The sequence below is a fragment of the Poecile atricapillus genome, chromosome 4, assembly GCF_030490865.1.
Source record: "Poecile atricapillus isolate bPoeAtr1 chromosome 4, bPoeAtr1.hap1, whole genome shotgun sequence".
Taxonomy (NCBI): Eukaryota; Metazoa; Chordata; class Aves; order Passeriformes; family Paridae; genus Poecile; species Poecile atricapillus.
The window spans coordinates 2,891,155-2,903,255 of NC_081252.1; the positions used below are offsets into that span (position 1 = coordinate 2,891,155).

General features: G+C 47.6%; 1 protein-coding gene across 1 annotated transcript; it reads right to left on the minus strand.

The window, feature by feature from the left end:
- Nucleotides 1–1,864: 1,864 nt before the first annotated feature.
- On the minus strand, nucleotides 1,865–8,945 carry DCK (deoxycytidine kinase). The gene is made up of 7 exons (XM_058837954.1): nucleotides 8,850–8,945; nucleotides 7,971–8,089; nucleotides 7,199–7,392; nucleotides 6,395–6,542; nucleotides 5,345–5,460; nucleotides 4,779–4,878; nucleotides 1,865–3,156 (listed from the first exon to the last, which is right to left on the minus strand). The coding sequence occupies exons 1-7, from the start codon at nucleotides 8,917–8,919 to the stop codon at nucleotides 3,130–3,132; spliced, it is 774 nt and encodes a 257-aa protein (XP_058693937.1). The 5' UTR covers nucleotides 8,920–8,945; the 3' UTR covers nucleotides 1,865–3,129.
- Between the last annotated feature and the right edge of the window lie 3,156 nt (nucleotides 8,946–12,101).

Here is a 12,101-nt window from a genome sequence, read left to right on the forward strand (position 1 = left end):
AGCACACTTCAGACCTACAAAAGAGCACATCACTATTACCTAATGCATCCTCCCAGGTTCCTGAAGGCATGGGGAGATATCAATATTTTAGAGACGAAAAGAGTGAAGCTAAGAGCGATTTATTTACTCACAGTCACGCAGAGAGTCTAAACAGGAGCTGGAAAAATCCACCTGGTGGCCCTTACACTCAGTCATGCTGAAACCTCTTGCCATGAGCACTTGCAGGCTGTGTTTTCATGAGGTATACCTAATTACTGCTACATACACGCAGACTTCTCTGGTCTACGCTTAACACTTCACAGTGAGTTCCTCCTGGGTCATTTTTATTTCACAAAGAGATTCCCGAGTATCTAATTACTAGAAAAAGGACAGAATCCATTCACTAGTTGTATTTTATATACAATTCCATTATTATGAAACCTGCTTAAATAAACAGAGAACAGTACAAGGAACTGGCACAAAATTATAGAAAATTAAGTTCTACCTACAAAATCGGTTGCTGTTTTAAGAAGCATCTAGAGATGAGAAGACAAACTTAAATGAACTTAGAAGAGAATTTAAAATCCACTACACAGAAAACAGCCAGGAGGACTGAGAATAAAAGGAGGCAATATTAAGACCATTGCTTACACCATGAAAACACAACTAAGCAGTACTCCAATCTGCTTTCTAACTGGGAAAAAACACAGCATCCCCATTCTGTTTCCCAATCGTGATGACTCTTGATTAAAACAAGCAAGCATTCCTAGGCAATTCCATCAGAGTACCTCATACCCAAGGGAAGAGAAAGGGACACAACACCCAAAGGCTGAAAAACAATCCTCACCAAACAGCAGACACCAGCTCAGAAACTTTTCTCATCTCTACAAGGCAAAAGCCAACACAACAATCCTGGTTTGTGGTAGCCTGGGAAGAGATGTAAGCAAAGGCAATACTGACAGGAGTTCAGAAGGCTGAGGCACTGCTGGAGCCGAGGCACAGGCACACCAGTCTCAGGCCATCTCTGCTGCTGTCTGTCCTACATACAAATAACTGCAGCTTGGTGTGCTCCAGGACAGCCACTCTCAGATCCCCCAGAAGCCTGGGGGCCGCTGGGGTGTGTGTTTGGGGTTTGGTATTGTTTTTATTCTCCACAGCAATTAAAAACATTCTTATAATTGGTCATGACTTTGCTCCTTCCAACCCAAACTTGGCAGGCAGGGATTTTGTAAAGCTTTCTGGAACGGGCTGCAGATAACCTGCCACAGAATTTCTGTGTGCTCTCTGTGATGGGTTTCAAAAGAAGCCTTTATTAGAACTCAGACATGTTTACTTCCTTGCAACCAGCACTGTCATTCCAATTCCTGTAATTAAATCCACAATTTTGACAGCTGAAACTGTAGAAATAATTGCACTGTTAGTCAAAATAAGTTGTTACTGTTCAGACTCTTGCCAAGAATGCTTTAAAAGCTTGTCCTATGTGTCTCAAGTAAATCTGAACTGAATCTTCATCCATTCCACCTCACTTCCTTTCTGGAGCAAAGATCCTAAAATCTTTCCTTTTAGTGTGCAACCTTCAAGTCCTGCACAAGATTTTTCTGCCAGACTACTGCTGCTTTCCACACAACATAAATATTATACAAGGCTCCTGAACTGAGCACTGTCACACACACACACAAAATGAACTTTATGTAATCCTGTGTCTCTGTCCTGTAAGTTCATCTCTCACACCCACGGAAAATAAAAAAGTGAAGTCAGTTTCTCAGAAATCTCAGAGAACTCTTTTACACCAAATACAGCTCTTGTACCAGTATCACATACCAGCAATCCACAGTATTACCTCTGTAATGAGACAAGGAGCCAACACCATTAGGCACTAAAAAGGCTTTCCAACCACTTTTATTTTTCAGCCACTGGTTAGAGAATGCCAGCACAACTCCAGCCATAAAGGAAGAAATCTCATCCCCAAGCAGCACAAGCAGAAGCACCACGGTAGACAATGAAAAGCTTTACAATAAAATGTTGCCTTCAGAAGCCCACCATGCACTCAGAAGTGTTTAAAGCAGAACAAGGCAGCTCACAAAACCCAGCACGTGAGACAGGCAGCCTCAAGTTTGTTCTCTGCACCCGGAACAAGAGGCTCAGGCAGCAGCTACTCCTCACAGGTCTCCCCTTCTTACTCCCAGCAGGTGAGACCGAAAATCCTACTTCCAACAGTGCAGGATCTGGGATAAGCACCCCCAAGGCCCAGTGAACACATGGAGCAGCTGCAACAAAGGCAGGAAGCCACCTCTCATATCCCTAATGCGATGATGGGATGGTTTAGCAACACGTCATTTACAGATGGAGGCTGTTGGCAAAATGCCCTTCTGCCCAGTGCACTGCCTAGCAAGCAAACATATTCCTCTCCAGGAGAAGGGGGCTGACCAGTAACAGAAACAGCACTGGTTTTGGAAAAGCTAAAAAAAAATTGGTAAAAAAAACCAACCAAACGTGCTGGGTAACAAAAAGCCTCAAATCTCCTGGCTTGCAGTGCAGAATAGAAGCAGATATAAAAATTCACTTGTTATATACGGAATTTCAGTCACATCTGGATTTGATTCAGTGCATTCCACAAAGAACTTCTTCTATCAAAAGCATCAGAAAACATTTTTGTGTACCTTAAAATATAAAATTTCAGGTTATAATCAAGTTCACTCAGCAGCAAAAAAGGCTTTTACCTTTTACTTCCTGGGAACAACAAAACATCCATTACAGATCCATGCGACTAACAAGACACTGAAGGGATCTAAAAAACAGCTACCCTCCTCAAAATTAAATAGCAATTGGGCACAAAATAAATTAAAAACATCTATAAAATGCTCTAGAACTCATTGGTCCGATCAGAAGCTGGCACAGCATTTGGCAATGCTCAGAATCTTTTGTCTCTTCAGGATTTGTGCATGTTACTTCACATAATGCTGAACAGACGTACCGATTTATTTAGTCATTTCCCTATTCACCAAGTTTATTTGTTCCTCACAACCAAATCACCAGGGCTGAGTTGTGCCTCTCCAGAGGCCTCCTAGAAAAGAAGGAAGAAGCCGCACTTGAGACTTTGATCGTGCACAAGTTTGGAATGGTTTGACTCTCTCTGCGCTTCCAAGAGGATCACAACGTGCTCAAAAACTCCTTGACCTGCAAAGAGAAACAAATATTGTCAATCACACTAAGTGTTCATCGACAGAAACAGGCAGCAAGCATATTGACCTCTCCTCTGCCTTGTGCTTTACTACAACCTAAAGAAACAGGGAACAAGAACGGGCTCAGCCGTGCCATTACCTGTCCATCAAGAACATTTCCAGAGAGGGTACCTGTAATTTAGCAGCAGATGCAGGGACAGACACGATGGAATGATGCTCACCCCTCCCGTGGTCCTCAACTACAGCCCTCTGTCACAAAGGACAGCATTACAGGCAGGTGTCACCAGACAGGGGGAGGATAATGGCCACCTCAAAAGAGCTGTCATTTGGAAACCACCGAGTCACACCCTCCTGCCGGATTTAGCGCTGGTGAACGACTCAGGGCACCTAACCAGGATGTCCCTTGGAATCTGAGGCTGGCCAAGAAATAATCAAGTGATACCAACCAAAACCACACTGCTCGGAGAAAATCCAATACTGGAGATCAAGGCCAGGCTCACAACTCCTACATTTAAGTTTCAGGCACATCCTAGGAACTAGGCTGTGGTACAGCCTGAACTGGGAGCGTTTTCGTCCATCCACTCAAGCCAGGCAACTCCACAGAAAGGAACTATTTTCTAGAGGAGATGATGCTACTCTTTTGGCAAAGGCTCTCCTACACAGAGCCCATCTGTAAATGTTTTGTCCGAATTCTCGATGTGAAATGGAAACAGATCTTGGATCACACTCTCCAGCTGTGACCCTTCCCTTCCCAGGTCAGGGCTCAAAGAGGTGGGGAACAAAAGAATAGATCAAATCCCTTCCTGCAGAGAAGGGAACGAGTCACTGTGCCAAGACTAACTTGAAAGGCACCATAAGAAAGCCAGGCTCTGCTTCAGAGAGAAGCACCAGTCACCCTGCATGGAGAACCCTGTCAGGATTTACACACCAGGCAGTTTCAGGATGAGCAGCACAAGAGCTAAGAAAGGACTCAGGGTCTGGCTGCCCACAGAGCACACACCACAGCCCAGTGCACCCAGCCTCATCAAGTGCACCTCTTCCCTGTCTCTGCTTAGGAAATGCCAAAAAACAGGGCCAACATAGGGCATAGGCTGTGTCCCAGATAACCTGACAGCTACCCCAGAGGAAACTCCTCCAAAATCCATACTAAGCTGCCTGAGCTTGGCTTCTCTCATCTTGTGCAGACAGGAAGAACGCTCCCTCCACAGCTGCCGTCTTGGTCACTCCATTGACTCCCAAGCCCAGCCAGGAAAACTGGTTTTAATCAGGTAAACACTTCCACTCCTGGGTGGATCAATGGAGAACCAAGGACAAAGCTGATGAAGGAACACTTTCTTTCTGAAGAATGGAAAAACATGTGCAAACCACTGCTGAGGTCTGTAAGACATTGCAGCTCCTCAGATCAAAGTCAAGCTGTCCTCGCTTGAGTCCCACTGGGATTCAAGTACCAAACACCTGAGCAGTTAAACAATAAAGGTTTGGCCTGGCTTTAAGATATGTATCACCATAGGCTGTAGAACTGTTCCTTACCTGGATGGAGCTCTGACTTACATATTTCAGAAGGATGATTAGAGGGTAAGGTGCACTTCATGAGTTTGTACTGCTGTGAAATTTTACCTTTTCAATCATGTGATCGTATCTGTCCTTTTTGCCTTTGAAGTCTTCGTTAACATCGAGCGTTAAAATCGGAATTTCCTGTAGATAGTCAAAATCTGTTCTGTATTGGGAGAGGAACAAAGCAAAGATGAGCAGCAGGAAATAAAGCAGAGAGCATTCAAATCCCTGCCAGCATTTTCATTGTTAAGAATCCCACAGAAAGAACTTCATCTCTAAATTACAGTCAGGAATTCTGAATGTACAGGGTGGCTCCTGGGATCCATCAGAGATGCCCAGACGTTCTGCTCCCCCAGCTGAGGAACAGCACACCAGGTACTACAGCGAGTTCAGCTGAAGCCTCTGCTGCTCGGAGCTCTGTGTGAGGAGAGCTTGGAGCACGCTGCACATCCAAGCAATGTGGAAGGTGCTGGAAAGACACTACTGCTAAGGAAACGCTGACAGAAATGTGCCTGCAGTTCAGATTTACGTATCACAAGAACAGCTGAAGTTTGGGGAAACAAAACTTCATGGGAAAATATCCTTACAAAGATCCATCCATCCTCAAGGAACCACTCGACAAAGCCTACCGCATCGTCCTGTGCTGGAGCCAGCTTTCATGCTTGTAGTGAAGCTTCTCCAGATATTCAATGGGGATTTCTTGCTCCTCATCTCTTCCACGCAAATAAATCCTATTCAGGCACTTCTAAAGGCAGAAGACGGTAAATAAACGTAAATAAATTGCTGTATTGCATGCCAGGAGCACAGAAATACCCACCTGACATTACAGACAAGCTTTTCAAAATCCTGTTGAACTTTGATATGAATAAAAGATGTTTCTGGCTCTTTTTCCAACATTTTAAATCATTTGTTCCCATCCTGAGCATGCCCAAAGCCTCAGCAACAAGCCAGAATTGTTTAAGTGCTGTACTTTGTAACTTAAATATATGTTCTTCTCTTAAATAGGAAAACAACAAGCCCTCAGAGTTACTCCAGTGTGTTAAATTCCACAGTTTTTCACGACCAAAACAAAACTGAAGGCATGGAAGCTGGAAGCAAGGAAACATGGAAGCCATCTGTAAGTTCATTAGAGCTCTTTTAATCTCATGTTTTCCTGCGGTTCAAGCAAGTTCCATACTCAAAGGAGACAGGATTCTGTTCTCTCCTTTTAAACAAGTATCAGATGGCCCAAGATCAAAGCATGGTCATAAGGCCTCGCATACAGGGCGCGCTTCCACCTGGCTCAGCTGCAGCTCCCCAGGTGTGGGGCTTCACAGACCACCCCCAGACAGGCTCTGGCATGACTGCAAACTGCTCCATCTAATCCCTGTACAGCTGCATTCCCGAGAAAACAGCTATTCCTACAGGGATCCCCTACTTTCCTGCACTCGCTGGCTTCATTCCAGCGGCATTTTCTGCTTTACTGTTCTCGTGTATTCTGTTTTTAAAATGAGAAAATCATTACCATCGGGGTTGACTTCAGTACACACAGTCTACATTTGAAAGAACGCTTTCTTTGGGTACTTCCAGACCTAGTCACAGCTCAAGTACTGCAGCCTGCAGGAGAACAGGGCAGCCTGAGCTGAGCTCTAACCGAGGGGCAAGGCCCAGAACACACACTTCTTTTTGGGACCCCTCACCTCAGGAGTGGCTTGCAGATAAATGATCCCATCCAGCGCCAGCCTGGAGCCAAACTGTTTATTTATCCAGTTGTGCCAGTCCTGGTAAATTGTCCACTCGGTCTCATTCATGCAGTCAGACTCGTACAAATTAGCAGCAAAGATGTACCTGTGGACATTAAAGTGATGGAAACAAGAATTCTCTTGGGCACAGCAATCCCTTGGTTTGCCTCAAGTACGGTAGAGAAGAAGCTGAGTGCTGACACTGCGGCATCTCTGACGATCTGCTGGAGTGGAATTAAACAGCTGGTGTTCTCCTCCTGGAGCTGTGTGCGTGAAGACCACCGACATTTCAGCTCAGGTGTGCAGGAGTAACCCACAGAACACGGCTGGCTTGTACACTGTATCACTTTACTTAAAGTTAAAACACATTGTTTTTGCAATATGTCACAACAGGGGGAACACCAAGGGATTATGGGATTCAGGTATCAAGTCTCACCCTCTGAATCCAGAAACGCAGGATGGGGCATTTCAGACGTTTTTTTTTGGCCATAAACTAAAACACAAGTTCCACCTCAAGACGAGGAAGAACTTGTTTCCACCAGGGTGGCCAAGCGCCGGAACAGCCGCTTAGGGAGGTCACGGAGTCTCCCTCTCTGGAAGCATTTCAACCACCTGGATTGAAATCGCTCCGGGTGACCCTGCCTCGGCTGGGGGCTTGGACTGGGTGATCTGCAGAGCTCCCTTCCAAAGAGGGGAGCCACATATCCTGGGGTTTGCCTCGGGACAACTGGGGAGCACCTTGAGGGCTCCAGCCCCACTCACCTGTCGCTGTAGACAGAGCGCTCAAAGAACAGCACGGGATTCTGCGCATCCTGGAGTTTGCCATCCAGGGCGTTGAGCTGAGCCCGGATCCTGCTGAGGCACGCGTACGTCTGGAAGGTGAACGCCCAGCGCTCCGGCTTCTCGTACATCATCCGCAGCACGTTCCCGCCGCTCTTCTGCGACGTGGTCAGCTCCTGGATGCACGGGAAAAGAAAGGTTTTAAACTCCTGGTTTTCTCTTGTGGCTGCCCGATCCCGAAAAAAAGCAGCTGAGGAGAAGTCAGGAGCAGTGCCCCAGTTAAACCTGACACTGAGTTAACCAAAACACACTGTGCTTTTTGCCAGGTCTTAAAAATATCGCCAGTCCCTCAAAATCCATTTGCTGAGGAAGTAGCAGCTGGATTGCCAATGGAATTACAGGTAGCTGGGAAAAAAATCCCACCACTAAAACCAAGTGAGCAGCAGTTCTCAATTTCCTAAGATGTTTCAGAGCACGCTTCTCCTGGCACAGGAACAAGCCGCTCCGCTCACCTGGTTAGTTCACAGTGGCTACAAGTAACTCCTGTAACTCTTTACCACCTTCAGAAATTACACCTGATGTTGAATAATCCATAACAGACCAAACAAACTATTGGAAAAAGAGGAACTCAGACATTGTTAAAACAATCAACAAAAGCGTTGCTATCACACAGAGTCTGAAAAACACCCATTCTGTTGGATATACTGGTATTCTGAAATTAGAGCAACATCAGACTTTTTTCCTCCTCTTTTACCTCACAATCATCTCCAGAGCTTTGCTGGACATTGCACCATCTAGCTACAGGCTCCAAAACCACTTCCCACTCTTCGCTGGCTTGTTTCAGAATATTCACAAAGGTGGATTTCCCTGCAGCTGTAAAAAAAGCATCCAGGAACAACGTCAGTGAGAAACCACCCAGAGCGGTGTTATTCAACTCCGCCTTCCTCCCCCACCCACCACGATCCAGATCAATTAATGGAGCAACAGGGGTTTTCTTTATCTGAATTGAAACAGGTTTGACGACGCTCCCAGGCACCTGGTGATATTCCGAGGTGTGCCGTGCAAGGCCAGGAGTGAGATTCAGAGACCCCTCCCGACTCGGGAGATTCTGCGATTCCGGGTGTTCTGCACCACAAACAGGAAAAGACGTGGGGAAAAGCTTATCCCGGACTTCAAACAGGTGAGCCGGTTAAAAACTGAAATATAAAGTTGGGGTTGTTTTTTTTTTTTTCTCTCCCAAATCTCACCATTTTTACGGTGTCAGGATAAAGTCTCTGACATTACGAATGGGCTTCCTTTGTGCCTCCTGACCTGATAAAAAGCCTTTTTCTTGTCGGAGGGAAACCGACAAGAAAACCTTACGGAAGAATCCCTTTTGTCCCGCTCTGCCGTAGTGGGAGGAGCCCTCACACACGGGAAAGGGAGAGGAAAAGGAGAGAAGAGAGGAAGAAGGGGAAAGGAGGACAGGAAGAAGAAAGGAAGGAGGCAGGCAGGAAGAGTCCGCAGAGCTTTGCCTCCCCCAGACACGGCCGAAAGCACCGAGCGCCGCGGAAGCCGCCTCTCCCCTCCAGCCCTCTCCAGCTCCCTCTTCCGCAATCCCTTTCCCTCGCGTAGGCGACAGGTGCCGACTCACCGATGTTGCCCTCCACGGCGACCTTCTTGAGGCGGCCGCCGGGCCTGCAGCGCTTGGGCGGGGTGGCCATGGCGGCCTGAGGGGGCGCGAGGACGCCTGAGGGGGGGGGGGGGGGGGGGGCGGGCGCGAGACCTGCCTGAGGGGGCGCGAGCCCAGCCCCGCGCGCGCCGCCTTCAAATTTGGCGCGCGGCAGCGGCGGGACCTCCGGAGCGGACGCTGACGTCACCGGCTCGCGCCGCAGGCAAGAGCAGCGGCGCGCGGAGCGCATCGATGGCGCCCAGGCGGGCCAGGAGCTGCTCCCGCTTCTCAGCATTCTGAAGTTCAGGAAGGAATTGTCGGCTTTAGGCGGGAATTCTTGACTTCAGGAAGGAATTGTTCCCTGGGAGGGTGGGCAGGCCCCGGCACAGGGTGCCCAGAGAAGCTGTGGCTGCCCCTGGATCCCTGGGAGTGCCCGAGGCCAGGCTGGATGGGGCTTGGGGCAGGCGGGGATAGTGGAAGGTGTCCCTGCCCATGGCTGGGGTGGGATGGAATGGGATGGGATGGGATGGGCTTTAGGGTCCCTTTCCACACCAAACCATTGTGGGATTCTACAAAACCCTAAAGCTTCCCAAACAGACACGGAGCCCAAGGAGAACCAAATCAAACGGGGAAAAATCCTGAGCCAAAGGAGAAGGGCGCCAGCAGCGAGGCAGCTGTGGGACCAGGTTTGCATAAAAAATTGAGGTAAAAGCCGGATTTTAAAGCACCTTTTCCCAAACTGCCCTCCAGCCGAGTGTGTGAGGAACTTACCAAGGGGCAGGACACTTGAGAACCCGGCTTGGATGGCAGGGCAGGAAATCTGGAGCCCTCCAGCTGCTGGGGGTCACGGGAAGCTCTCGGGAGAAAGAAAAGCCAAAAAAAGGCACCTGCGCTGCTGGGCTGGGCCAAAAGTGGAGTCCACACCTCATGGGGCACCTGTGACCCAACAACGTCCTTGGGTGTCTCCTGGTCAGATGTTTACAACATCCAGGGAGGGAAAAAAAATCTATTTACAAGTAGGGGACCACTGAGGAGCAAGTCCAAGAAGGAGATGAAGACAGTCATGGTCAAACATAGCTATTTATTTTCTCTTATAAACAGCCTTCAGTTTCTTATTGAAAAAAAAAACCAAACAAAAAAAAACCCCAAAACAACAAAAAAAAAACAACCCTAGGATTTAAATATTCTGCCCCATCACATACAACCAATCTGTATACATTATTTACAACTCTCAAATAAACACGGTGCGGATTTTCAGACATTCAACTTGTTCTGTTTTAATCAAAAGCTGTTTTCATTTAGAACTGAAATCTCCATCAGTGACTACAAACTGAAGCGGTATTGGCACAGTTAGCTCACAGTAAGGGTTCTTTCTCTCCTTGCATTTTGTACATTACACTGCATTTTATCCCATACATTTCAGGATTCCAAAGGAGGAGGAAAGGTGAGTGTCGCTTCCGGGATTTTCTTATTTCTTTTTTCCCTTCAAAAACGGATTTTTCACCGAAGCCTCGTTCATTTTTATTGCATCCTTCTCTCTCTCCCAGCACTCATCAAGGCATGTGCCTCTGCACCACACAACCACAGCACTCCCAAGCAAACACCCCACGATAATAAGCGTTTCCCTCCGCGACACGGCTCGCTAAATTGTCCCCAAGTTGCAAACGTATAAAAATAATGAGTATAGTTTAGTGGCTATAAAAAATTAATCTCCCCTAAAAATACAATATTCTATGAACAATTTGGGGAATCGGTTCTTCCAACAAAATAAGGATAATTGGGTATTCTCCTAGGCTGCGAACTGAACCTGGCAAGAGGAAACCTTAAGGAAAGTGGGGAAAGAAGAAGGTTTAACACTGAAAATCACCAATGTTAGTTTTGTGCTAAAAGAGAAGACATCCAGGAAAAAAAAAGATGGGTATCCATAAAACTGCCAGTGGTTTTAGGAGGGAGGGACAGGAAAAGAAACAACTGCTACCAGCAGTGAAGGAAAGGAGATTCAGCGTAAAAGGGAATCTTTTAGTGGGGAAAAAAGCAAGGAATCTCTGTTTGTGCTGCAGCTCCTTAAAGAATCCAACTCAAAGGGGGGTTATGTACAGTAACAGCACTCTGGCAGGCAGGAGAGGAGGAGAGGGCAGCAAGGGAAAACACAGCTATCCAAAAGGATGTGTTTACAGTAAAACTGTGTCTGGTGAGCCGGGAGAAAGGAGGAGGGGTGAGAAATAGAAAGGAACAATCCCAAAGGTAAGTTGAGTCCATAGCAGCAAATAGGTGTCCTTACCTGTTAACTGAGGGTCAGGGACACTGGGAGAGGGCTCAGCTCCTAAGGACGGAGTAAGGACAGTGCTCCTCTCTATCTCCAGGGAAAAACAGAAGCTCTACATTGCATAGTAAGCAGGAAAAGAAACTGGATACTTGCAGATGGGCTGCCTGCCCCTCGGAACCTGTTCTGTCCCCTCAGCCACCTGCAGCAGCACAAGGCGGTGCTTCTGCTCCTCTCTGCACGAGTAACTTGTGTCCCTGACTAGGACTTGAAAGGCTGGGACAGCACAGCCTGTACCCATCCAGCTGAGCTCCCTGGACTCGGCCCTTTGCCCCTGCCCAGCTCCAGGGAGGTTCCCTCCCCAAGTCACCACCCAAATCCCTGACAAGATCCAGTGCGGTGCAGGTAGGAACCGGCCACCACAAACCACAGGGATTCGGGGCCCTACCAGGCTGGAAGGCCTGAGGCAGCACTGGAAGCACAGCCTGGCTCAACCCCACTGGCACTTTCTGCTCCCCACGGCCAAAGCTGGAAGGTTTTGTCTCCGAGCGCTCGTCGCCCCTCCAAGTCCGTAGCGGGGGCCGGGAGCAGCGCAGGGTTTGTTTCTCTGGGGTTGATTTGGAGGGGCAGGGGGCGTCCCCCCACCTTTTCCTCCCATAAATGCACTATTTTATAAACACATTCACTCGATCCAGATTCCATTGAGTGGCATTTCCATGTGCCCTTACTCTGAGAGTGTAAACACACGTCAACTTCTGGTCCCACAGCTTTCAGAAGCAAAACAACAATGAAAAGCTGCAAAAAGAAACAGCACGGGGATCCTAAATCCCCACCACTGCAAACACGCCCTCAATGATGTTATTTTCAAGTGTTGTGTAATTAAACAATGTGTTCATACAGCTGTCAGGCAAATCATGATCTCCAAGCTTTTATTACGTGCCTAGAAACTATTCGGTCTAAGACCTTCTACT